The sequence below is a fragment of the Felis catus genome, chromosome B1, assembly GCF_018350175.1.
Source record: "Felis catus isolate Fca126 chromosome B1, F.catus_Fca126_mat1.0, whole genome shotgun sequence".
Classification (NCBI taxonomy): domain Eukaryota; kingdom Metazoa; phylum Chordata; class Mammalia; order Carnivora; family Felidae; genus Felis; species Felis catus.
The window spans coordinates 192,421,185-192,448,947 of NC_058371.1; the positions used below are offsets into that span (position 1 = coordinate 192,421,185).

The following is a 27,763-nucleotide window of genomic DNA, read 5'->3' on the forward strand; positions in this document are numbered from 1 at the left end:
GAATTTGCAGGTGGAGGGGATGAAGGGCAAAGCTTGTCGGGTTTCAGGGCCGACGAGGAGGGCGGTGGGTGATGAGTGGATGAGCATCCTGGAATCCGCCCCTCTGTGTGCTGCCGTCAGACCACGGTGAGACGCGTCCACAGTCCGTGAGTTCCTGTGTCCCCCCACCCGTCCAGAACATGCGGTATTGTTCAGTGTTTTGATTTTTTTTTGACAACTACGTGGGTGGACGATGGCTTACTTTTGACTCACCTTTTCTTGATTACAAGTGAAATAGAGAATCTTTTCATAGCTCTATTGACCATTTTCTGAGAATGATACTTTCATATCTTTTGCTTTTTTATATTTTATTGATTACTGATTTTTTAAAAGTTTTTATTTTATTTTATTTTTTTAATTTTTTTTCAATATATGAAATTTATTGTCAAATTGGTTTCCATACAACACCCAGTGCTCATCCCAAAAGGTGCCCTCCTCAATATAAAGTTTTTATTTTAATTCCAGTTAGTTAACATACAGTGTTATATCAGTTTCAGGCATACAGTATAGCGATTCAACGTGATTTTGGATTTTTACAGTTCATTATATATTCTAGTTACTAGTCCTCTCCCAGCCTGTCACTCATATTGAAGCATTGTTTAAGGTCTCTTGTGTCATACGGTCTGTTTCTGTGTTGATATATTCAAGTAGGTGGCTTGCTTCTTGTGCTTTATCCTTGTAGTGTGTTGTTGACAAAAGTTTCCCCTGTTCTGAGATCACATGTGGTATTCTGCTATCTTCTAATAGCTTCAACATTGTGTTTTTCTTCATTTATATGTTTAATCCATCTGGAATGTGCGTTTGGTCATGTGAGGTAGAATCAAACTTACTGATTTATTCCATGTGAAAAGCCAGTTGTTTCAACACTGCTTATCAAACAGTCCATCCTCCCTGCCATCCCCAGCATGGCCATCTTGACCATGAACCCAGCTTCTGTCGGCTTCCCGGCTTCCCGGGCCGCAATGCCGTCTCGCTCTGAGTTCCATTTGCTTTCTTCCTTTCACATTATAACGTAAGAATGCCTTTGTGTCATTATAAACCATGGGCACACACTATTTTTAAAGATTCCTCTTTTCTTCCTAGTGGACCTACCATGATTTCTTGAATCATTCCTCTCTTTCAGCGCTGCACATTGTTTTAGTTTTTATGCTGTTACGAAAGCTCCTATGGTGAATATTTTTGTGTATAAAGCATTTACATATTTTTGGATTATGTCTTTTGGATGGATTCCCAGAAATAGAATTACTGAGTCAAAGGGCATAAATATTTTTAATGCTCTTAATTCATGGCATATATTTATTTAAAAAATTACAGTCCATAAAGATTCTGGTAAGTTCTTGGTACTTTATTATGTAGTTGTAGTCAACTGGGCCATGACAAGTCTGAGTCCGAGAATGGCTGCCCTGTGGAAGCAATGAACGTGGACTCAACAGATTTAGCTTTTCTTTTTTCTTGTTTGTTTAGCACATTTTTTGTATATTTATTTCTTCGGCCATTTACTAAGCAGGTATTATGTGCAAGGTTCCATAGTAAAGCAGGCAGCAGAGTCCTGCGCTCCCAAGAAACTTAACGTTTTTCAAGGAGGTAGGAAGACAATAAACAAATAAAATCGAGCGATAAGTACTTCCTGGAGGAAAAACACTGATGCGATAGTGAGTTGGAGCCTATAGATTGCATGGTCACAGACGACAAGGAAGCCGAGAGCTGAATGCCAAGGAAGAGAAAACCAGGCCAAGTAGAGTAGAGGAAAGGCATCCACTCGGTGGCGGAATGGGAAAAGCAAGGGGCCCTGTGGAGGGGCAGAATGTGGCCCCGGAGCAGAAGCCAGGGCCAGGATCTGCAATGTGTGCCGACAGCGAAGTGAACTGAAGCCAGAGAGGAAGACAGAGTCCCAACCGCAGGGCAGTGTGCTTCCTGGAGAAATGGCGTGGAGGAGCCATGGGGGGTGGGGGGCTCTAATAGGGAGAGATGCAACCGGTGGATGTTGTTTAAAGGTCAGGCAGGCTTCTCTGCAGAGCACAGGCTCTAGGGGAACCGGGGGCCTGGCTGAGAGAAGGATTAGGAAGCGGTTACTGTTGTCCAGGCTGCAGTTCCTGGGGCCCAGACAAGGGGCGGGGGTAGAAGGAGAGAAAAACGTGGGTGGGTTCTGTTAAACGTTGAAAGGAGATTCCTGGGGATTGTTGGCAGTTTCGAAGTGTGGGGTTAGGAACAGAGAGGAAGGAAGAACATGCCCGAAAAGGTTGGCCTAAGCGACTGGGAAACTGGAATTACACTGTTGAGATGGAAGAGAAAAAAGGCTCGGAGTGGGGTGGAAAGGGGAGTAGGTCCGGCTTTACACATGCTCCTTCTGCCATGTCTCCTGGGTTCACAAGTGGGGCAGCTGGAGCCACAGTTGAGGAGCCCCAGAGAGTACCTGAGGGTCGTGACACAGACGTCCGCTGTCCCTGGCAAATCAGAGAGAATCTGATAACAGAAATCCAAATGGAGAAGACAATGGAAGCCTTCAGCCATCATCAAGATAGGTTTATCTTCTGAATATGTTTGTTTTCTTGTATTTATCTTTGTGAACAAAAATCCTTTTTGCCTTTTTCTCAAGTAGGAAGAAAGAACAACTTGAGTTTTCTTTTCCAGTGGCTCCCTAATGCCTCAGCCCTGGCCCGGTCTTCCAATTTTTAGCTATGACTCCAGGAAGTATTCCTGTCACTGGATTCAGGTGCAATTGGGCAGGTCACAAAAACAAGCTTTTGCATCTTGCAAGCGTTTCCAGAAATGTCCTCCTGCCTGCTGTGTGTATGTTGGAACAGAAGATTTGTGCCTTATTTTATGATGAGCTTTTCTCAAGATATATAGGTTGCTGCCTCATCCCATTATGCTGCATCTCAGGACCCCTTGCACCTAGGTGATGTGATGTAATATGAGGTACGGTGCTCACCGCCACAGAGGGGCCACCAATGAGACCGCTGCTTCTAGAGTAATGTCTCACCGTGTCATTTTCAGAGTGGATTATCGTGGGGTCCCCGATATATTATTTTTGATATGTTAGAGTGCATGTCTCCGTGTTGAGTAGAAAACAGGAAATTTAATTATGGAGAAAACACTAGTCCTCCTTCACGCCAGCATAATACAGATTAGAACAGGTACTCAAGCCCTGTGGATACGACCAAATGTCTAGGAATCAGAATGATTAGGAATCAAATCTCAGTGCTGTGTCTTACTTGGTCTGTGTACTTGGGTACCCCCCTGGGGCATCAGCTTCCTCATTTAAATTGGGATAACGAAAGTACCGCTTTGATTGGAATACTGTAAAGACTAGGAAATAGTTCATTGCAAAACTCGTAGCATTTTCATTGATTCATATATTAAATATTTAACACCCTTGTGTAACAGGCATGTGAGCAGAGAGTGGAAGTGTTTCACAATCATGAAAAGACAACTATTGTTTTTCTTCAGAGTTTGGAAAATATTCTTGGTTTTCTTTATTTTTTCCCTTTTTTAAAAAAAAATGTTTATTTATTTTTGAGAGAGAGAGAGAGAGAGAGAGAGAGCGTGAGCCAGGAGGGACAGAGAAAGAGGGAGACACAGAATCTGAAGCAGGGTCCAGGCTCCAAGCCGTCAGCACAGAGCCCGATGCGGGGCTCGAACTCACAAGCCATGAGATCATGACCTGAGCCGAAGTCAGATGTTTAACCAACTGAGCCACACAGACGCCCTAAAATATTCTTGGTTTTCACTGAATAAATATTTAAATTATGTAATTTAAATAATAAAAACATCAAGTACTTACTTGTGGCCTACCAGCTAGGTGTTTTGGGCTATGGAGGCAAAATGTACAAGACTTGCATATAGATACTACCCTCATAAATCTTACGGAAACCCAAACTTTAAAGGAAATTATTCTTTTATTATAGTTATGATAAGTCCAGTGGCAAAAAAAAAAAAAAAAAAAAAAACAAAACACTGAGTTCTGGGTGCACAAAACATGTATCCATTTTAGTCATTATTTTTAGATTATCGTAAATCACATTTCTCTTTGGAATGCTCACAATTAATTAACGATTTAGTAGGTCAAGGATGAAGATCGAAATACATGAATTTTCCCAGGTGTTTGGGGGAAAAGGCGCTGATGTGTCTTTTGCTCAAGAGCCATTTCTGCCGGTTGCCAAGTCCGGTCTTTCTGCCTGTTTTCCTGCCCTTCTTTCCCAAGGCAGCTTCCACTTGCCCTAAAGAGTGAAATTCAGGGAGCACTTTCTGAAGGGAAGCCTTGCATTGTGAGTTGAACCCTGAGATATTCTATCAAGACACCTAGTTTGCTGTTGGATAACGTGGCCTTTTAAAATTTCTCCGTTAAAATGATCGCTCGTGTTTATTGTCAAGTAAGATGCGATTTAGCTGAGAATGAGCGGAATCGTAGATGGCAGGAGAGAAGAAAAATGCAATCCCAAGGACGGGAGAATAAACACAGTCCCACGAAGATAAATAAAAAAGGGGCTGCAGAATGCTTTCCCTGCGTCCATCACGTGTTCCTGCAGTTAGCAGCTGGTTGGAGCAAATGATGCTTCCTTATTCCTCTCATTCTTGTGTCTCGATGTAGCATTCCACAGATGTGGCGGACAGCCTTGCTTTGGGCTGTGTCTTCAAGAGGGGTAGCCCCAAATAGTCAGTGCACTTAGCACTAACCGGATGTTGAAACAAGTAAGAGGACGGTAGATGTCTCGAAGAGTATTGTTCTGGCTGAAGGAACATCATAATAGAGTAGTTAAGAGGCGAAACTCAAAAGCCAGCATCCATGTGTTGGAACTCACTGTGTGATCTGAAGTGAATATTGAACTTCTCTGTGCCTCAGTCTTCACCTCTATAAAATGGGCTTCTCAGAAGGACTTATAGGGTCGCTACGACATCTCACAGGGTTTATATCATCCAGTACGTTCAGAATGGTGGCTGGCACACAGTAAGTGCTCTGAAACTGTTGTCTACTGTTATTCAATGTGCTTAGTTGGGAATAAACACGGTGTGATGCAAGGCTCCCAGGTTTGAAGAAAAAGCAGCTGGGGATTAAGGAAGTGAATAAGACTTTTGTTAGTTAGAGAACATAATTGACCTGCACTCCCTTCGCGCGAGGGGCCGTCCACGAAAGGAAAGGCACGAGATTGGGCTCCTTTACTGTCTCCTGTCTCAATCTAGTAGGAGTGTGACGGGCAAATAAATTTAGGGAAAGCCGGTATGGCCACACACACTTCTGCCTCTGTCCTTGAGCGTATCATTCTTCCTTCAGTGTCTCCTGAGAGGGGTTGGCCGACATGTGCAAAATGGGAGTGACCGAAATGGTAAGATACAAATTAATAGAGTGCTGTCCATGTGTGTGTACAAGGAGGTGGGGTTATAAGACATCATTATTTTCTAGAACCACGAGATACTGAAGAAAGTCAATGCTCTTCTCATCTTCCTGTTTCCAGACCCCTTCATGCACTCGCTCCACTTTGACCTGTTTAAGTTTGTTTTAATAAAACACACACACACACACACACACACACACACACACACATTTTTCAAGAAATAGATGCTTTATGTATGGTTTCATTCTTTGGAGGGGGTGTATGTGTGCCATGTGACCAGTGGTTGCCATGGTAATTTCTCATTATTGTTGAATTGAAAAATAATTACTCTGGCAAAAATCCCACATAACCTGTCAGTGCTTAAGTTACAGATGCCGGGGGCCAGCCCTCGCACCGGGGTCCTGGTTTTGGTGGAGAGGGACAGAGATGGGAGCAGCAGAGAATCTGGGATGGAAGGAAAATGCTTTTGTGGATTTTTGAACGTAATTAAGCCTCTCTTCTGCTATTTGACCTGAGTGCACCTCTCATCCTGATACATGATTTGGCTGCCAGTGGTTCTGGGACTCACCTGTGATGGGACAAAAGGACCAAGGATTTTAATCACAGAAATGCATATAGAAGCTTATTTGGAGTGGAGAAGCTTCCGTGGCATTTTTGCCTAATTAAAATATATGAGAATCACGGATACCACTCCCCCTTCCTGTGTTTAGGCTGAGTTAATTTCGTCTTTATTTACCTGGAGGCTACTCTGTGCTATTGTCCTTTTCCAGCTGTGGGAAAAGAATCCAGTTTTCCTTATTAATATTCACTAAACGCTAAATATGTACTGTTCAGACACCAAACAACAGCAGGGATTGGAAGGACCTGTCTGTGTGGAAAAGGTGTGGCCCCGATCAGAAGCCTTGTGGCGGGATGCACACAGCGAGATCCCCACCTCCTCCCACGCTGGTTCAGTTTCGGGAGTTATTTTGAAGGACCACAAAGAGCCTATGCTTTCTTTCCTCTGTCAGTGTCAAGAAATAATCCTCCTTTTGGTTAATGAAGCCCCTGAGACACACTCTGCCTTCAGAGAATAATGGGCAAATAGTTTAATTTCATTTTTAATTTAATATTTTATTATTATTCCATTATTGAATCTTCTCTGGACTTTTAGATGCCCATCCTTCTCCGGGCAGGCTGGTCTCTGTTTTGTAATTATATTGATCCTCTTATTAGATCCCACTTGGAAAAACATTGCTTAGAAATGCACCTTGTTTCATCTTTGCCCACGCATCAGTCAGACCAGAAATCTTCCATTTGGAAGAACAGAATCCTCGTCATGTATGAGCCAAAATAGAGACCAGTATATACCCTGTGCCTCGGCACAGGGACTTTAGATATATGCCCCAGAGAATTTACACAGGTGCACAAAGGGACACTATAAAGATCCTTATCACAACAATGTTGTAATAGCAAAAAATTAGAAACTGTCTAGAGATAAGTAGCAAGATGCTTCAGTAAAATATATTACATGCATTCAGTGCACTACCATGTAGCTTATACAAGAGAATAAGAGGCTCTAATATATAAAATAGGTCTCCAAAAAGCAATGTTGAATGAAAAAAAAAGCAAGCTTAAAGAAAGGAACATAATGTATGATACCATTTAAATAAAATATTAAAACCATAAAATAAGACTGTATATGAATGGAGTCATGTGTGTGTATGAATATAAAAGATGGGGGAGGAAGAGTCACTTGAACTCTAGGAGACAGTTGTTTATGAGAGCCTCGGGGAGGGGAGAAAAAAAACCAGCAGGATATGGGGACCCAGGGCATTTATTTTTATTTATAATTTTTAATTCCTCTTAAAGAGGAAAATAAGATACCATTTTAATAATTGTTAATTCTGGATAATGGACCCATGGGTCTTTACATTATCTTCTACTCTCTGTTTTTTTAAAAAAATTAATAAGGTAAAACCTCACTTACTTAAGTTACAGTCAGTAAAGTATATTCATTTAACCAACGTTTTGCTGAAAAGGACAAGAAAAATACCCAAGAGGTGGCACAGTAGAATGGCAACGTGGGTGTGAGATAATTTTGAAAATTTCTGTCTCCATGTGAACCTCTCACATGCAGGGGTGGTATATCCGCTGATGGAAAGCGAGACAACAGAGATGTGACAGAGAGGGGGCTTAGCTGGAACGCCATCTTAGTTCCCTGGCCACTGAGTTTACACTCTCAAAAGATTCCTACGAAATTAGAGGAAGAATTTGTGTGGGTACGGCGTCTTCGTGTGTGTATTCCATTCTTCTGTTCCTTTATTGGGTAATCTACAGGTGGGAGCTCTGCTGAGGATGAACAATACCTAATGCCTAGTCCCTCCCTTAAGTATCATGCCATTTACTACACAATTATAAGAATGTGATTCAATCATAATTTGATTTGCATTCTAACGGGGGCGTAGTTTTCGAAGTTTCCTAGCACAAGATTCAGTGAAAAAGGAGTGCCAAGACTGGGACTTGGCGTTTGCTGCACATTCTGGGCCAAAAGAGCAACCTATTCACAGACAGGGGGGGAGGCCCCTGTTAACCAGGAACCCTTGGTTCAGAAAGGTAAGTTGCCCGAGGTCCATTGGCTACACACAGCAAAACGACTAGTGCTGGGTCCTTTATAGTGTGGTAAGAATGGCTTTTCCCTGGATAGAATGTCTTTTTTTTTTTTTAATTTTAAATTTATTTATTTATTTTGAGAGAGAGAGAGAGAGAGAGAGAGACAGAGACAGAGACAGAGAATCCCAAGCAGGACAGCACAGAGCCCAAGGCAGGGCTGGAACTCATGAACTGTGAGATCATGACCTGAGCTAAAATCAAGAGTCGGATGCTTCACCGACTGAGCCACTCAGGTGCCCCTGGATGGAATGCCTTTTACCATATATATTCCAAATGTCGTGTCTATTATCACTGCTAGTAACTGAGGTGCGTGCCCCAACCCGCAGCCTAGCAATAAGACCTTGTGCCTTGGTTGGCTTTTGAGGTCATTTACCGTAACCCTTATTTGGAAGTCCCAAAACATTGGTCTTGACTCACTCGTCAACCTCAAGGCGCTTTTTGGCTAATCTCCAAGTTAGTCTGACGTGAGGGGATTATCGCCTGCGTGAAGTCAGAGTGGGCAGCCACACCTCGTCCCCTTCGAACTTCTGACTTAGTGAGCTTCTGTCTGGAATCCTGGCTTCTAAGCAGCTTGGCAACTTTACTCACACAGCCTCCTACTGGTCAACTTGCTAAACTTGGCTATGCTCTCTGCTCTGGAAGGAGAACTGGGAATTTTGTGGTTCTTCCATTTCTCCAAAGACGGAGGCGCTAGGTTTCTGGTCCAGAGGCGGGGGTGCTAACCTGTAGGTTCAACTGTAGAATGTTAACCAGTCTGTCTGTCTTTATATCCCCTTGGCCTCTTACCGTTCTTCCCGTGACCAGGCAGAGCGCCTTCGGCCTTTGCAAGCCTGGTGTCATTTTAGGTGACTGACAACGTGAAGTTGAATGATGGAGGGACTGATTTGTCATCGTTGTCCACAGCGCATGAGGTGGCCGTGAGCTCTTACCACTAGGCACTGTAAGATCTCTGCTAGAGGTTTCTTACTTGTTTTCTGGGAAGCCTTTGTGGCTGCATTTCAGCCAGCCTGGACCCCTAGCGTTATTATTATGCAAATATCTTCCCCCAAATTGCCTAAGGGATGCCGGGAAGGATAGTCAGCAGCAAAATGGAAGGAAGAGGTGTGCAAAGAGGAAGTTTATTGCCAGGAGAACGTCATGAAGTTGGGGGAAAGGGTACAGCATCTGAAAACACCTGAGTCAGAGGTCTGCTCAGGCAGAATTTCCTCTCGGCAATGCCAGCTGCCTTCGTCTCCAACTTAAGGTGAAAAACCACTTTTCAAGTAGAATTTGTTGAGGAAAATCATGGACTGGTAGTTCATCAATTGTAACAAATGTACCACTCTGGTGGGGGATATTGAGAACGTGGGAGGCTGTATTGGGGGGAGGCAGGGGATATAACAGATATCTGGGTAGTCTGTCATAATTTTGCTGTGAACCACAACTGCTCTGCAAAAGGAAATCAATTTTAAAAAATGGACTGGAGTTAGGCAGACTTTTAAGTGAACTTTAGATTTACCACTTTGTAGCTGTCTGATCTTTATTCAGTTTAACTTTTCTGAAATTCAGATTCTGTGTTTATAACTATTTTAAGGGTCAATTGAAACAATAATGGATAATAATAGCTTTCATTTCTTGAAAAGCTACTATGTGCTGGACAGTTACTTTTTCAGTCCTCAGAGTCCACCGAAATTATTATTCCCACTTTACACATGAGCAAATAGATGCAAAGAAGTCAGGTGACTTGACTAAGGTCCTCCAGCTGATAAGAGGCAGAATTTACATGTATGAAGTTCAATGTGACATCGAGGTTAAAGATGTCTGTTTTCTATAAGGCTGCCTGCTCTGCTCCTCGGTAGCAATCAGGACAGTTGTGAATACAAGAGAGTTCAAGTCATGTACAGCACTTAGACAATACCGGGTTATGGATCCTACTATTAACCCAGACCCCTCCCCCTCCATCCTACCTCCCCACCACCATAATCTTTCCATAATCTGCTTCCTTAGCATACACTCCAGGCAAGACTGGCCTATACTTGACGTTTAGCAAGTTTTTTTTTTCAACGTTTATTTATTTTTGGGACAGAGAGAGACAGAGCATGAACGGGGGAGGGGCAGAGAGAGAGGGAGACACAGAATCGGAAACAGGCTCCAGGCTCTGAGCCATCAGCCCAGAGCCCGACGCGGGAATCGAACTCACGGACCGCGAGATCGTGACCTGGCTGAAGTCGGATGCCTAACCGACTGCGCCACCCAGGCGCCCCGCAAGTTTTTTTATTAAAGCTTCTCTCCTTTTATTCCCTTTCCTACATAAACACCTGTCCTCTCATAATTAAGGACTAATTCAAAAGCGTTATATATGTCTGTTTAGCAGCAGTTGACAATGATAATTTAAAAATATATAAAAAAATTAAGCCATTTTAGAAATATCAGCCAAGAGACAAAGTAGGGTCACAGCAATCAAGATCTCTTGAGAACTTTGGTGAGTGAGTTTCTTGAGTTGGGTTTGTGATGGTACAATAAAGAATTTCATTCATTCATTCATTCATTCATTCATTCTATCTGCCAACCCCCAATATATGTATTTTGTACCTTTTCTGTGTCTGGGATAATTATATATTTCATCTTTAGTTTTGAAAAGTTCTTCTAAGATTCTTCACCAAAACCAATAGATTTTTTTGGTGTGTATGGTTACCTGATCTAACCTGCCCCTGCCGCACCTGTCCTGACACTTCCTGAGATGCAGACTTATCTTATGTTCCCTTGCAGTTGGTTGAATCATCACTTCTTGCATCGTTATGCTCGGCTCTCGCCGACACTCACTTCTCTAGGCAACGTGGCCCCTGTGCAGCTGCTTCTAAGCATTTGCTACCCCTCACTTCACCCGAGTCCTTCCCTTTTTCCCAGTGACTTCGGACCAGCCTTGGTTCTCCCTGGGCTTTTCCCTTCCACGGCTCCATTTCCTGGCAGAAATGCCAGAAACCCAGAGTTAGATTACGGAGCAATGGAGGTGCAGGATCTGATCTAGTCACTGGGCCTTTGAATAATCACCAGGGCAAAAGAGAATGGATACATTTCTGTTCCGAGTTGCAGACAGGAGCCACTGCCAGGTAAATGGGCTACAAATAGTTGAAATTCTAGGGAAACCTGTTTGATTTATCAACAGGCTGCTTTATAAAGTACATTTGGGGTGCAGTTCTTTAGAACATGCGATGTCTCACCTCTTTAAAATGATACTAAAGACGGTAAGGCAGGGGCGCCTGGGCGGCTCAGTTGGTTAAGTGTCCGACTTTGGCTCGGGTCGTGATCTCTTGGTTCGTAAGTTTGAGTCCCACGTCGGGCTCTGAGATGACAGTTCGGAGCCTGGAGCCTGCTTTGCATTCTGCGTCCCCCTTTCTCTCTGCCCCTGCCTGCTCGCACACTTCTCTCCCTCTCTCTCTCGAAAATAAATAAACTTTAAAAAAATTAAAAAAAAAAGAGATGGTAAGGTAGAGTCAGGAAAGGAGCATTTTACTGATCTTCACCGTGTCCTGGGCATTCTGCTGGGCACGTTAGACTCACAAATGTATTTAATCCTCACACCCATCCCGCAAGATGATTATTGCTTTGTTGCCCTTGACCCACGTGCTCTGCCAGAGAATTGTTACTGTGCTCTTGCTATCATTATCCTCAACGTGCAAGTTAGGAGGCAGGCTCAGGAAGGTGAGATACATTGTGAACGCTCAAGGTGAGATACATTGTGAACACTCACTTAGCTGGGAAGAGGGATATAGCCTGGGAATGAGGGTTGCTGGCAGGAGCGAGTTGCATCACTGACAGAGTATCGCCTGCCGAACTGCCCCGAGCTAAGCCGGATGCTGAGCATCCTCCGGGGCGTGAGTCCTGGCAACCGGGTCAGGACCGCGAGGCAAGGAGCTGGACGGAGAAACCAATCTGAGACAAAAATCCTTCCTTTGCACTCTCTCTCCCTTCTTTCTAAATCCTAACCCCTGCCTCGGCGAAGTCTGCCAGAGAAAGGAGGCAGGCAGAGGCTGGGGCTCGGATGTCGGAGGGTCTGAGTCGGAATCCCAGCTGCACTCCGTATCGGCTGAGCGTACCTGGCAAGTTCCATTTACCACCCGTGCTTCGGTTCCTGCCGTTGTACAGTAGGGATGATACATGATGTGAGCAGCTTCATTCATTCCCTGAACGGCTGCTATTGAGTAATACCATGGGCTCGACGCCATTCAGGGGCCTGGGAGATAGAACAGTGAGCACAGCACAGCCCCTCCTCAGAAGAAAATGATATGAACTGGAGAGGAAGAAGAAGAAGGAAAAAAGAAACAGGGAGGTATTAAGGAGTGAGAGGGAGCATACACATGAAGCACTTAGAGTAATGCTTGGCATGTGGTAAGCACTCAATAAATGTTAACTATTATTCTTTTCCCATCTGTGTAGCAATTTGAAAGAAAATAAACCAGTGTGCCCAGGCTCTCAGATAGGGTTTCTTTCCCCAGATGCCTCTTCCACTTCTAAGCGCACTGATTTTTCTAGAAACCCTGAGAGCTTCCACGGCACCCAGGCTTCGTGCTGTGGTCTCAGGCCTGGAGGGAGGCTGTCTGTTCGTTGCTCACTTGGCTGTCTCCTGCTAGTAGGTTTGAGCCCTTTGAAGGGAGGGACCGGTCTCTCAATCAGCTGTGTACTCTGAGAGCCTGCACGTAGTAAGTGCTCAATAAATATTTGTTTTGGGGGGAAAAGAAGGGGGCGGGGCGGTAGTTTGTATGTGGAGCCAGGCATTGCCCCAGGTGCTTTTATATTCACTGTGTTTTACTAAGAAAAGCGTTGGCTTTCGGTATGGTGATTGGGAGGAAGCCAGAAAAAAAAAAAGAGACCCCAAGATTCATTTGCCTGAGCGGTTGCTTTTCTGGAACAGGGGACAGACAGCATCAACCTTCAGTGGCCCTTTAATTATTCTTGCCAGGACTGAAGGCTCATTCCTGACGCCCGCCAGTGTCAACGGCTTCATGTTGTCATAAGCAGAGCAACTTAACGGGAAGGAGAGAGGCTTGCAGTGTTTCTGCCCCGGCCAAGCAGTGGGGGCTGCGAGCCCCTCCCTCCCTGCCTCATCTGACAGACAGCTGCAGAGCATTTCCTCCTAAAGTCTGCCAGTAACCAGTCATTCTCTGGAAAAGGATTGTGCTTCAGATTTTTTTGGGGGGTGGGGTGGGGTGGGGTGGGTGTGGCTGGGCGGCTCAGTCGGTTAAGCATCCGACCTCGGCTCAGGTCGTGATCTCATGCTTCGTGGGTTTGAGCCCCGCGTCGGGCTCTGTGCTGACAGTTGGGAGCCCAGAGCCTGCTTCGGGTTTTGTGTCTCTCTCTCTCTCTCTCTCTCTCTCTCTCTGCCCCTCCCCCACTTGTGCTCTCTTTGTCTCTCTCAAAAATGAATTAAAAAAAAAAAGTATTTACGGCACATGGTGTAAGACATAGAGCACGAGGCCAGGTATGATTTCCCCTTTTGAATACGACACTCTGCCTAATTCACAGTTATAGGAGCCCCCTGCCCCATCACGATTAACAACGATTTTAACTGCCTTCAACTGGGCCAATGTTCAAGTGTTTTCTGGATGAGCAAGAGAAAGGCTCAACCCAAGACAAACAGTTCACATGGATAGTTTGCATTCTGCTGGACTGCTCTATTTTTAATAATCATGTTCATAACAAGGCAACAAGACTGCCCGTAATCTTAAAACAACTCTCAAGAACCATCCACATGCATGTGATGGGTGTTTCTGCCACTGCGTATCCCTCTGTATCATCTGGATAGACCCGTGTGGCAAACACGTATCTCATGGGCATATTTGCACAGGGCAGGGCCACCAGTCGCACCAACCCCCTTTTGAGTTAATTATCTCTAAAAATGTACTCCCCTTAAGCTACTTGTGATATGGTGGTTTCCGTTTGTAAAATCAAATTCTTAGAAGAGCAAAGAGAGACAGGGAGAGACAGAAAGAAGTTGAATGCGTTTTACGTGGAATGTAAACCCTTTTGTTAAAAAATGTCACATTGTGTTCCAAAGTACATTTATGAAATCTCCCCAAACACGTCCTCAAGAATTAATTTTCATCCAGTTTGCATTAACTCATTTATCGAATTGGAATTTGGTCCCCATTTGAGGCAATTAATTTGAAGAGTGACCACACGCTCGCCCACCCGCCTTCTAGAACACCCACACACATATGCTAAGTAACAAGCGAATGGTGACTGGGGTTTTCTTTCTTTTTCCTTTTCCTCTTTTGAGATATTTCCCGTTCTTGCCTGTTAAATAAATGATCCGTCTCTTTGCAGGATAGCGACAACCTCTGGTGGGACGCATTTGCCACGGAGTTTTTTGAAGATGACGCCACCTTAACCCTTTCATTTTGTTTGGAAGATGGACCAAAGCGATACAGTAAGAAAGCAGTTTATTTTTCTAATATTTTTTTTTTTTTTTGCGCCTGTAAGAAAGCCACAGGGGTCGTCAAAGAATAGCACAAGGCTGACAGGCCGACAGTATCCTCTCCGCTCCTGACGAGCCTCTTGCTTCCGATCAAGGCATTGTCGCCGGGTGGCAGGCAGAGTCGGCTGTGAGAGGTTTCCTTCGAGGCTTACAATGTTTGGGCACCTGCCTCTTTAGCGAGCGAGACAAATACGAACCAAATCACCCAATGATAAGTGGGAGCTGGATTGAGGAGTTTCCATCCATTTCTTTCCTGTGACCCTCCTTTATCCTTGACAGCTGGCACTTGAGACCCAGTGTTCTGCTTCTGAAGGTTCCTTTAAAAAAAGAAATCTTCAGTCACTGTACCAGCCACATCCTTCTAATTTCTTCTTATCAATTATCTCCGGTATTTATTTGACAAGTGCTATCTTTTCTTAGGGGCAGGGGAGGCCACAGCGGCTTTGAGCATACAGTTTGGGATTAGTGTTGACAGAATTATAGTTCCTTGTCTTTCCAGAGAGTGATAACTCTGTAAAGATCCTCAAATTACTGCCTGTGGCACCTTGGGTAACAGCTGATCTGTCCTGATTAGGTTCAGCTAACTTGTCAGAGATCAGATTTGCTAGTTGTGCTATAAGACCAAGAGGCAAAGATACATCAGCACAAAAGCAATTAACGTCTGGTTAGATCAGAAAGAGATGTGTTTTCAGAAATCAGCGTTGCACGTATGAAAGGCTCTGTCAGAGGATAAGACATCCCGAATGTCACAAACACGGAGACGATGGAACCAACCACCGTATGTCTGAACAAGTCAATCCAGAGCACTGGGCAATTGTTAGATAATAAGCCTCATGATAAACATGATGAAAAGGTGTGATTGTTGCTATATGTATTTCAAGGCTGCTAGAGTGTTGTTGTTGTTGTTTTTTTTTTAAACTTTAGAGGAGTTTGGACAACTTAATGGTATTTGGACTTATTCTGTGACGGGCTGATTAATTACGCTAACATATGCATGGTGATTTTGCCCAATGGCAAACTGGGGACGGCAGGACAACTTGAACTCGCTGCCCAATTGGAACTCATTGCCATGAGCATCTCTTTAGACTTCTTTGCTGTGGGCTTTTAAGGGCATGGGCATTTCCAGTAAGTGTTTTGGGTGAGGGGGGCTGTGGGTCTGCCAGACAGCGGGCTGTTTCAGAGTCATTCAACTTACTGACTCCTGTCATAAGCACTGGTGAGCCCACCTCGTGGGGTCCTGAAGAGTTAACTCGCTTTCCTGTGTGTGGGTGACCCCAGGCAGCCTCACGCCCTGGAGAGTAAAAGAGTCCGGTGCAGAGAAGCTGCTGTTTCTGAAGTCCCGGGAGATAAATGAACTCAGCAATCCAACAATTACTCTCTCCCCAAAAGCCTGCCTGATCAATGGTGAATAATTTCGAGCCGTGCAGTCGTCCATCCTCTGAGCCTTCTTATTTTCTTTTGAGGCATAAGCTCAGATAACTTCAAGTTATCATTGTTTTATGTTCCTGTGCTTTTTATTTATTTTTTTTCCTTTATTTATTTTTTTTTATTTCTATTTTTTGCGAATCCATCAGAGTCTGCTCAGGGAACTAGAATTACAGTTTTGAAGCCTGTACTAATACAGCAGGGGCTCGATCTTCCCTTTGCCCACCATCCCACCCCGACACCATTGGAGGGTAAGGCACGATCAGTATCCGTTTAAGATCTTAACCGATATCCGTGCACAGGAGTGAACGCCTGACTCTAAGCCATTGTTGTCCAGGTTCCTTTGTTTCCGTGAGCCAAAATATTTCCTGAGCAGAGAAGGGAAACAAAGATGATTGACAGTTTGGAGCGGAGTCTCATCAGCTGCTTTGCTGACAGCCTGGTGATGTGCACATGCTGCTGATGTGCGGGCAAGTGACAGCTGATTGACAGCCCAGGACGGGGAGACGGGGAAGATGAAGGATGCTTAGAACGCCTGACGCACACTGTTTATGCAGGGCTCTGAGCTCTGGCGACGCCACGTTAACCCGTGTGCGCACCAGGCGGTCCGTGCCAGGTTGGGAAAACACCTGCCGGCCCTGGACTGGAGGTTACAGCTCTTCCTTGAAGCCTCCCAGGGAGCTGACAGCCTTGCGTTTTTGAGAAAGAAAACAAGACTTGACTATTACGTTTCTATATGTAAAGAATCGCCCCAAATTACATTTATCCTGGGTACCAAGAAATATGCCAGATGGGGTTTATTTAGCCCTTACTGGAAAAAAAAATTCCTTCTCTCTTCGCATCTCTGTGCATTTAGAGGGTCCCTCTGGCTCTAAGATATCTTATCTCCAAGCTAGAGTAAATCCTACGTGTCTGCTTATTTGTTTGGTGTCTGTCGCCATCCTATTAGAATGTCATCTCCCTGAGAACGTGAGCTTCATATTGTTTATTGCTGAATTCTCAGATTAATACTGGGACTTGTACATAATAGGTGCTCAGTGAGTATTTGTTGAACGAATAATTGAACGAGTAATGGACATTTGGGGGGAAGTTCGTAACACCAAACAGAATGTTGGCCAAACGATTCTTTGACCGAGATCACTGGACTTTCTAAAATGGGAAGAATATGATCCACAGCACCCTGTTGGTGTTTCACATAGGCCATAGGATATGGTCTGATCTACTTGAAGTGAGGGGGGGGAACCAGTGAGATAATAATTCAGGAAATCATTATGCTTTCTGAGATCTATTACTCTTTCTCTCAGAAAGCTCCTCTGTGTTGATCATGTTCCTTCAACCACTCTAGTCCTCAGCCCTTTCCTCTCCTGAGGGGGGTGGGACTCCCTCCCCACACCCCCCGCCCCTGCCAGGGTGGGATATGGCTGGGGCAGGTGGAGACTGCTGATGTTTTCCTGGAAGACTGGGGCTGGGGGTGAGGTTGGTGTGGACAGGTGCCAGGTGGACGAGATTACCAGACCGTGAAATTGAGCTGTGCGTCCCTGCCCCTGCCTTGTGGAAGGTTCAGGGAGGTGTTTCTTCAGCAGCTGGAGAAGTGGGCAGTTCCGAGAGGCAGTTTTCTCCCTGGATGACACGGAATCTCAGGTGGGCAAGAGAGCAGGGACAAGCAATTCCTTCTCTGTCAGCAGATCGGTAGTTAAAGACTGTTAGAGCTGCAAAGCGTCTTTTCCAAAAATGGAAACTTGGTCCAGAGAGCCCCAGCTGGTGAGTCACTGGGCCTCAGGCCGTTTGACTCCAAAGTCAAAGCCAGGGCACCTTTCCTTCCCTCTCCGTTTCCTATCTCCACACTGTCCCATAGCTAAAGGGAAAGGAATGGATTTGTCAATTCACACGTTCCCAGGAACATAAATCACAAATAATTACTGTGGCTTAGTTGACAGGGGAGGCAAGGGAAGCGGAGGACTGGGGCTCTCAAAGCCCCCTGCACACTTACTTTCTAATTCTACATCCCGCGGGGTGTGTGGTCTCCCTTCCCTAAGTACAGAAGTGATCCCTCTCAGGTTGATCACTCCCGGGGCGCCTCCAGAAAGCACTTCGAGTCCTCCGGCCCTTTTTGAGCACGTCGTGGAGTTGTGACCCGCACCATTCTCTCCCTCTGTGACCGTCACAAACACCCTTTGGGTAGCGGTACGGTCAGCCCCTCCAGAGACCTAGGCTGTGCCCAGGCCCACGCTGGCCATGGTCTTCATCTGTTCCCACTTCACTCAGGAGATCTGTCTTTGCTGGGAGAGATGCAAGGAAAAAGTGCTCCTGGCTCTCACGACATTGGAGAGCCTGGGAGTTTGCACCGTGTAGCAGACAGGGCAGGAGGGTCCCATGTGAACATTTCTGGTTGTCATATCAGGCTTTGATGGGTGGACAGAAGCTCCATTTCCTCATCTGTAAGGTGTAATACCACCATCACTGGCTTGGGGTGAAAATTAAGTGGGAAAATACAGTCCAAGAGCCTCAGACCATTTGAAACACTGACCGTTCTTCTTCTTCTTAAGTTTATTTATTTATTTGGAGAGAGAGAGAGAGAGAGAGCACACATGTGGGAGGGGCAGAGAGAGAGAGAGAGAGAGAATTAGAACCGCAGCCAGGGTCCACACTGTCAACGCAGAGCCCGATATGGGGCTTGAACTCACGAATCATGAGATCATGACATGAGCCGAAATCAAGAGTTGGACGCTTAACTGACTGAGCCATCCTGGCGCCCCTAGCACTATTATTATCGATAACAATGCACGGCCTTGGCATTACTGTAGCTTCTCTGCCTTGAAGAGGTGTGCCATTGGGCAGGTGTTTTTCAAGTGGGCTCAATGTGCAGAGACTCACAGGTCAGCTGGGAGGTACACGACCTCACTGATGGGCAGTTTCTACTGAAATGCCGCATTGAAGAGACTGTATCCTCCCCAGCTTTCAACTACACACATTCACTGTTATTTCTGGCATGTAGATTATGTTCAGGAAGGGAGAAATAGGGCAAGGGTGATTGAGAATGTGTGGGGCTTTGTACCTCTGGGGGCTGAAGACTCCAGACGCTAAACCGGGTGTAGGTTGGCATTGACTAGGACATTAGGGAAAAAAGCGACGTAACTACTAAGTGACCATCGTGTTTCAAGGCACTTCTCATCGGCCTGCTTTGCGAGGAACAGGGTTCAGGCAGGGGCTTTGGGTCTGATACCTGAGCTCAAATGTGGCTTTGCCTTTTGCTACTTGTGTGGTTTGGTGTACATCACTTTCTAAGCATCAGTGGCCTCATGTGAACAGGGAGGGCTTGATGCAGTGAGGTATACGTTCAGCTCCTTGAAAATGTTTCTTAAGTAGCCGTCTTTTGATTGAATTCTAATGTGTGCCTTGCTGACTCTAGATTGAGATCCGAGGCAATTCAGATAAAATTGTCATTAATCCCTTAACTACGATTTGCAATTTGGGGCTGGGGGGCCCGGTAATTTTCTATCATATACTTGTTATTTCATCCTGACTTCCATATTCTGTCTGGACTAAGGATTTCTGGCACGACTACACGTTTACACAGTCACGTTAGCCAAAGACTGTTGTGTTCCTCTCTGTGGCTGCTGGGGGCACATCTCACTCAACAACAACAAAAGAAAATTGTTCTAAGACATATCATCCTCCATATCATTATTTTCTTGTTTTCCTCAGCCATCAAGTCCCATTGATATTGTGAAGACCGGCCAGTCGGCCTCTCTGTGGAGCCATTTCTACACTTGCTGTTTCTCCTTCACATTTTCTTTCTCACATCCCTTTTTTTTTTCTTTGCCATTTCTCGAAAGCTCTGGTACCATTGCAATATTGACTAAGTTCTTCAACGTTGTCTTGTAATATGTGTTTTTATGTCCTGTGTATTCGGATGTGTTCCCCCTAAGGTAGGGAAATTCTATGAGGCTCAAGTAGCTTCACTATCTCTGGTTACTATTTTTCCCCTGCTTTTTATTGGTTCACCTCGTCCAGCTGTGTTTTTATTGTGCTTGCTGTATAGGAATGCTGAAAGCATTTCCCCTCTCTCCCCAACTTTCTCTTTCCCCAATATTATATTGAATGACTAAAAATGTATTTCTGAGAAAATCATTCCTCGAATATATGCATAGGCATTTTGACACGGCATTTAATAACTACTGGGGCACAGACGTGGCCATTTTGAAAAGTTACCTGCAAAGAGCATGCACTACAGCACATGGGCAGGAGGGATTTACAAGGCGAGAATCTGTGCCTGTGTATTTTCTATGAATAACACCTCTATAGAGTTCACCTGAGATCTAGAAGGCGCAGGTTTGTGTAGCCGGGACTTAAAAACCCTGTGCTTTCTCAAGAGACGTTTGTTAGCTGGTCCCTGGGATCTTCCTCAGTCAAGTAATTTTGTTTCTCTGAAAACTCCTCCTTTAAAAAAAAAAAGTTTATTTATATTTGACAAATGGAGAGAGTACGAGTGGGGAAGGGGCAGAAAGAGAGAGAGGGAGAGAGAGAATCCAAAGCAGGCTTCGTGTTGTCAGAGCAGAGCCTGACATGGGGCTCGAACTCATGAACTGTGAGATCATGACCTGAACTCACATCAGACGTTTAACTGATTGAACCATCTGGGCACCCCTGAAAACTCCTTATTTAAAAAAAATTATGGCGGTAGAGATCAAAATCATGGACTTTGGATCCATGCAGATTCATTTGGAGTCTTTGTTCCCCTACAGCTGTGTGATATAGGCATGTGACAGGATGTTCGGCATGTTGCATAAACCATCTTCACCTCCGTTTTTTCACATGCAGCATTAAGATAATAATAATGCCAACATCAGAGAATACTTGTGAAGATTAAGTAAGATTAAATAGCATGTAACTTTAGCTTAGTGCTGCCCATGGAGAGCATACGATAAATATTTATTGTATGAATAAATAAATGCAATGAAAATAGAGGATAATTCCCGTTACTCATTCCTATTACTCATTTGGCACATAGCAGGGAAAACTTGGGATTTGGGCAGATCAGACCCGTCTTCTTTCTGTATGGAAACCTTAAGAATTTAAAGACTAATTGGGAGAAAAACTGAATGGAAGATGATGACTTAAATAAGTCCTAAATTATTACAAGTGTGACCTGTCCAGTGAAGGGTGAGATTTCCATCCTCCGTTCTGCTCAGGGAGCAAGGAAGTGTTGAACGCTTGGGCGCCTGGGTGGCTCAGTTGGTTGAGTGTCTGACTCTTGATTTTGGCTCAGGTCATGATCTCGTGGTTGTGAAATAGAGCCCCGTGTCGGGCTCCACAGAGCATGGAACCCTACTTGGGATTCTCCCTCTGTCTCTCTGACTCTCTGCCCCTCTTCCACTTGTGCTGTCTCGCAAAATACATACATAAACTTAAAAAAAAAAACATAAAAAAAAACCTGTATCTTACGGAAAAGAATGCACCCACTCAGAGTAAGCCTTGATGGTAAGTTACTGGATGGCTCTGGCATTTTTGTTTCATACGGATGTAGATGTCTTTGTCTCAGAAGACTCTGAAAAATGCTTTCCTTTGCATGGAGCTGCACTAAATGGTTTCTGGATGACTCTAGCCTCTGAAGTTATGATTTTAGCATGTAGCCTTTTTAAATAGCAGTCTTCATTAAGCTGGCAAGATTTGGAGTAAATTAAGTTAGGATGAAAGCAGCCTTTCATTTGAAATTCATTTGCTCCTGCACTCATTCCTTGATTCATTCATTCAGAACTCAACAAGTGTTTGCTATTTGCCAGACATTGTCATAAAGAGACAGTCAATTTTTGAAAGGAGGACAGTTCATCACAAATTTTTCCATTTACTTTTGATTTCATTCTATTTAAAACTCTTACCTTAAGTTAATACAATCAGCTAAGTAGCTCAAAAAGAAAATATTCTTGGGACATTAATAAAAAATCTATGACTAGCTATAAAAAAGACTTAAGAGAAAGCTCACAACTGATAGATGAACAGACAGACTTCTGAAAGGGAGAAAAAGAGACTAAATACCTTCCCGTTTGTGGTTCCAAATTGATGATATCAACAGTTGCAAATAGGCGGTAACAATAGATTGAGCAGACATTGCATTCTCTCTCTTCACCAATAAATAAGTACTGTACTAATGGTCACGTGAGCTAATGGACCGAAAAGTGTTTTGAATAAATTTCAAGTGCTATACAAGTTAAAGGTATAATATCATTGCATTTATAATTGATCTTTAGGATTTGGTGACTTTTAATTTTCCCTTTATATGTCAAACTGTTAAGAAACCTGGGATGATTGTTGGATCTTTCTTCATAGGGTTAAAATTCACTGTCAAATACACAGACTTGAGGATGTTAGGCCTCTGACTGCGCTTAAGAACTTAGTTGGGAGGTCTGAATGAGGTACTAACTAGGAAATGGACATTATATGTTGTTTTTGAGACTCTGTGTGACTAAGATATCTATGGGATCCTGGCACACGCATTTCCTGATTCTTGGTTTCATGGATACATTCCTATTCCCATGTCCTTCCTATGGCTCTCAGACCAAGATGGCAATACGATCTAGAGGGATAAATGTGGCCATGTTTTTCGTTATCACAATGGCAGGAGGTGCTAGTGTTATTTATTGTCTGGGGGCTAAAGAAAATAAATATGCCACATAACAAAAAATTATCGAGAAACATCTCACCAAATCCTCTTTACCTCCAGATGATAAGACTCATCATCTTAAAGACAGTGTTGCTAGATAAAATTTAAGTACACAGACGTAATGCTTGGGACATATTTATGCTACATAATTATTTGTTGTTTATCCAAAATTCAAAATTAACTAGGTATCCTGTGTTTTTCTTTCTTAAATCTGGGAGCCATACTTGATCCTTCAAGTATCCTAGTTTATTCTTAGATATGAAATCTTGATAATTCCAGAGCAGCTCCAAAGCAACGTGAGCATGACTCAGCATATGAAAAAAGAAAAAAAAAACTCTAAGAGATTTACCTGTTCCTGTTATTCACAGTGGTCTTGCCTCTGTTTATTTTCAGCAAATGTACTCACTCACCAGCCCCACCTAAGGAATAAAACACGTCAATAGAGGGTGGGAGTGCAGGGTGAAGCCTGCCTAAATTTAAATCCAAAGTCCACCTTGCAGGCATTCCACAGTTGACTTTGCCAGCATTTGTGCAGATGCCGGGCATACATACATGAGTGTGAGAATCGCCTGTGTTAAAGGAGCTTATAGTTTAACGAGGGAGTCAGACACATAAACAATGAACTCTAATGCAATACCATCAACACTGGAGGAGTAGGCGGAGCAAAAGTACCATGGGGCATTGAGAAGTGAGTGATCAAATATGCTTTTAGTGAAAAAAGACTCAGGCTGGCAAAGACTTCTTTCTAAACTCCTAAAACCCTTTGTTTCTTACAGCCGTGACAGAAACCATCATGCCACAATACCTTGCAAATATGAGGCTTTCAGAATGGATTGAGTGAATAATGCAGCTCTGGTCAATAGTACAAATATTACTCAAGGGGTCTGATTATTTAGACCACAGACACATTATTGCACATATGATTTCCCCCCGGTTTAATACGTTTCTATCATCACAATCTCAAGTTGTAGCAACTCATTTTGTGTCATGGAGTGACAAAAATGTCAAAGAGCAATTTGGAAATTTAGCCACAAGCAGAATAAGGACTTGAGATTCACATCTACCCAACCTACAACACCAGGATTGATTTTTTTTTTCCTTTAATGCTTTGGGCTATGGGTTGGTAATTTCACTACTTGGTTCGTCTGCTAATCTATTAAGTCTGATGGTACCACCAAATTTCATAGAATAAGTAATCCTTAGCAATGGTTAACGAGGTACATGAGTCTCGTTGAGTGAATCTTAATGGACAGAATTTCAGTTGAAACACCTATTTATCCATTGAACATTTCTCGAGGACTTTCCATGTGTCATCTTCCTGTGCCCTGGCAATAAGAAGACGAATGAGCAACATCGCTTGCCTTGGAGGAGCTAAAGGTTTAGTGAACTATTGTTTGTAGAACTTGACTGTTAGCAGGTTTTAGCCACATCTTTTTAAATACATGCCTTCCGCTTTTGATTGTGAACTTGTTCTTAATAAGGGTCACCACTCTATTTTTAGACTCTATATCCAAATGTGATATTGGTATATTTTTAACAGAAAGCATTTTGAAAACCCAATGTTAAGCTGGGATGTGTGCAGTGTTTCCTTTGTATGACTCTGGCTTGTGACGTTCTTGTTCAGTGGGGTGAGCTTATTTAAGCATCTTCCCCCCTATTGTCACATTTGTGCTGTGTTTTCAGGTTGTGGATGCACCTTATTTATGCAAATGAAGTCAAATAGAGGATTTGTTACAGTCGGGATAAATTAGCATTCTTCTACAACTGTGTTAAGCAATGTTCAGGTGGATTTCATTAAGAATGTAGAGGGTCCATGATTTTTAGATCACCTATCATGGTGTGTTTCATTATTTATTGTTTAATCAAGGTAGTCATGTTGGAATATCTGAAATCAGGAGCTTATAGAACCTGGTGCCTTCATGTAGTTTGCTTTTATTATTCATTCTGAGAGAATGAGCTTCACGCAACTATCATGATGTACTTGTTTATTTTTATGAAGTTGATCCTTTCCCAATTGGTGTTGTCTTTAATCTACTCTCTGATGATAGCTTCCCTGGTGCAACATGTATCTTTGGCTTTTCAATAAGTCAGGAAGACTTCAAACTGACAACAATTGAGGCTCATAATCATTTTGAAGATCTGTAGAAGGAGGAAGTAAGGTCACTTGGGAGCGTGGCAATAAAGCTACTCCTTTTTTATGAGACGAGTTCTCTATCTTATCTGGAGTAAACAGAGCCTTACGTTAATGTTACAAACTTTTCTAAAAGTATGTGTGTCTTACTTCATCCTGCCTTTGAATAATCTTACTTATGCGTTGATCGTGCATCTTCGTTTTACTTTGAAAAATACATTATTTGCTCAGCCAGGTTGGGTTAGTTACCTTGAGAGCAATGAAAAAACAAAGCATTCTTCCAGAATCTCATCAGAAGGCGAGCCTAGTCAGTCATGTTGGGGAGGGTACTGCCTCACAGATGCGCATGTATCTCTGTGCCGCTCCTCTCTTTCCCTTCTGATGGTTCTCAGTGAAAGAACGACTGTTCACGTGTTGTGTCTCGGAATTAAGGCCAGCTTTGAATATAGTTCGAACGTGGAAGTTAGCTACCTGAGAGATGTTAAAATCCACATGAAATTTCCTCTGGAAACGTTTGTCATGTTATACGTGTGAAGTAGGACCCGCATTTGATGACGCCAGCTACATTTATTCACGTTTTGGTGGAGGTATTTAAGAAAGTCCAACTTTTATGTTGAAAAAAAAAATCGTAGCGGTCAACTTTTCTAAGGTTGCCTGCATAAAATAGCAATGTTCCTTTGCTTGTTTGTTTCTCTTCAATAGAACCATAAGAGAAATGATACCTGGTATCTGACTGATTACGTAAACAAACTGCTAAATATACCCTTAATTGTTCTTCGTGCTTCTAGACACTGTACCCAAATGTATTTCCTATAAAATGCTTTAGTACTTAGAGATCTATCTTTTTTTTTTCTAAAGATGGGCCCCCAAATCAGTAATTATGAGAGTTACTATTCAGGTTCACGGCAGTGAGGCCACTGTTTTTCACTTGATAATTGCCTTGATAAACTAATAGACCAGCGCCATGCCTTATTGAAGAAAATGGTCCGCCGGCCCTGTGCAAGCCGGCCCAGCTGTGGAAATATTAAAAGATTTATTAAATCCAGGCTCATTTTCAGCATTGCTTCGTCGGCACTCGTTATGGAAGTTCTCAAAAGTAGTGTATTTCTCGTGAGATATTTGCAGTATCTTTCTGAGGTCTCTTTGCATCTCTTGACAGTTGGCATTTCCACTGTGTTCTTCCCATTCTTAGCTCTGAGCTTTGCTGTAACCAGGGCACTAATTGGCACCATCTGCATTCAGAGCCTTCGGGAAGAGAAGGAAAGATGACCGACCCTCAGGGACACAGGGAGCGCATATGATACCTTTTCTCTTCCTACTTTCCCCGGTTTTGAATTGCAATTTTATTTATTACTTCTTTTTGGAAAGGAAATTAAAAAAAAAAACAAAAAACAAAAACAAGACCCTCTAATATTAGCTATGGTTTTGTTGAAAAAGAGACACAGATTCCAATTTCTAGTCCAAAATAAGTAGTTCTTGCTATGGTATAATCATTTGAAAGAAAAATGAGCAGATACTTAGTGGATTCTTGTGTTGGCATTTTTCAAATGTGTCCAGTGGTAATCCCCTGGGCTGGTGAATGAGTTCAAATGACCAGCGTTCTGATAATGCTTTGCAGTTTATAAAATTCTGTCATAGATCAGGACCATCTGTAAGCCCGTGGAGGCTACTCGTCTCCGTAGCCTCTGTGCCTGCTGCTCCAGGGGACAGAGAGGACGTCCGTGGTAAATAGTGGCTAAGCAGGACTGCATGGCAGTGTCTCATCCCATCCTTACTACGTGCCCAGAAGCAGGTGTTGGATTGACCATTTGTACCGCAGAGGTGAAGAAAGTGAGGCCCCTGGAGTCTCAGAGCTCGACTCTCCTGCCATAGAGGCCCGCGTTGTGGACCTCATCCTGCTTCTCAGCACCTTTTTTAAATGGGAGAGAATCTTTAAATGTCATCTGTTGGATGAAAAAAAAATAATCTAATTTCTTGCTCTGGATTCTGGAGCCTTCTCTCCTTCTTTCCTCACCCACTTCTCCCAGAAACAGCACAGGTTAAGAATAATTAGTTCTTAATGGCAAATGCATACCCCCAGCATATTTTTCTCATCATAGTTAAGTGTGGATTGCTTAAATCCCTCCAACATTGCTGCTACGAAGCTGACATTTATAAATTTTCTTTTTCAACGCAGTATGGGATCCTCCATATGTCTTCCATAATAACTATCTATGTTTTCAGGGAATCTAAAGATTTATTTCCTTCCAAGTCCTTGTTGCTGGCATTTTCTCCAAGCCTTCGAAACTGCCAAGAGATGAACTTCAATTTAGGGGAACTGTTACATTTGTCATTGTGAATTTGCTAAACTTTGGATAAATTTGAAGATTTATGCTTATTCCCAAATGGGCCCTGAGAATATCTTTGAAGCTCAGAAGTTCACGCTTGACTTCCTTTTCCACTGTTCTAAGTAAACGAGTTCTTAAATCCGTGCCGTTTCCCTGCCTGGGCTCTGGGTCTCTGTCATTGTCTCAGCCTGGCCATATTTGGAGTGCCAGGAACTCACATGTGACTCCCTTCTGAGGTGCGGGGGAGGAGCGTCCTCTCCTTGCCTTATGCTGTGCAAGTTGCACACTCAGTCTGCATTTCCAGGATGGTCTGATTAGAGAGGACTTTACAGTAACCCCTCGTTTTAAAGGCAGATAACCCCGACTGTGAGATAGACAAGCTTTAGGTATCAACCTTGTCCTGCAATAACCATCTGACCTTGATTGTTACATCTAAGATCTCCGAGCTTCACTATGAGCCTCACTGTTTTCATCTGTAAGATGAACATAATGCTTATCTGGCAGTGATATAATGGTATTTGCAAATAATATGTACGCAGTCCCCGGTACATGGAAGTTTACCAGCGAGAAGTAGCTATTATAATGATTATTCATAGATAACATACCAAGAAGTTTACTTGGCTTTGACTTGTTCAAGGGAATCCGGCTGGTTAGTGATAGAGCCAGGATTCAAATTCATGTCTCTCGATTCTTTATAAAACACAAGAGTCTACCTAGTGACTAGTTAAAACTTTTACACTC

The 27,763-nt window shown here is 43.5% G+C and overlaps 1 protein-coding gene across 16 annotated transcripts in view; it reads left to right on the top strand.

Annotated features, from left to right (window-relative positions):
• The window catches only part of LDB2 (LIM domain binding 2), a 381,861-nt gene that overhangs the window by 125,884 nt on the left and 228,214 nt on the right, over window positions 1–27,763 (top strand). For all 16 annotated transcript variants that reach the window (XM_045056560.1, XM_045056562.1, XM_045056559.1 and 13 more), the window contains one exon: window positions 14,328–14,430. In XM_045056560.1, coding sequence (XP_044912495.1) covers window positions 14,328–14,430 — 103 coding nt within the window. The remainder of the gene's footprint in view (window positions 1–14,327; window positions 14,431–27,763) is intronic.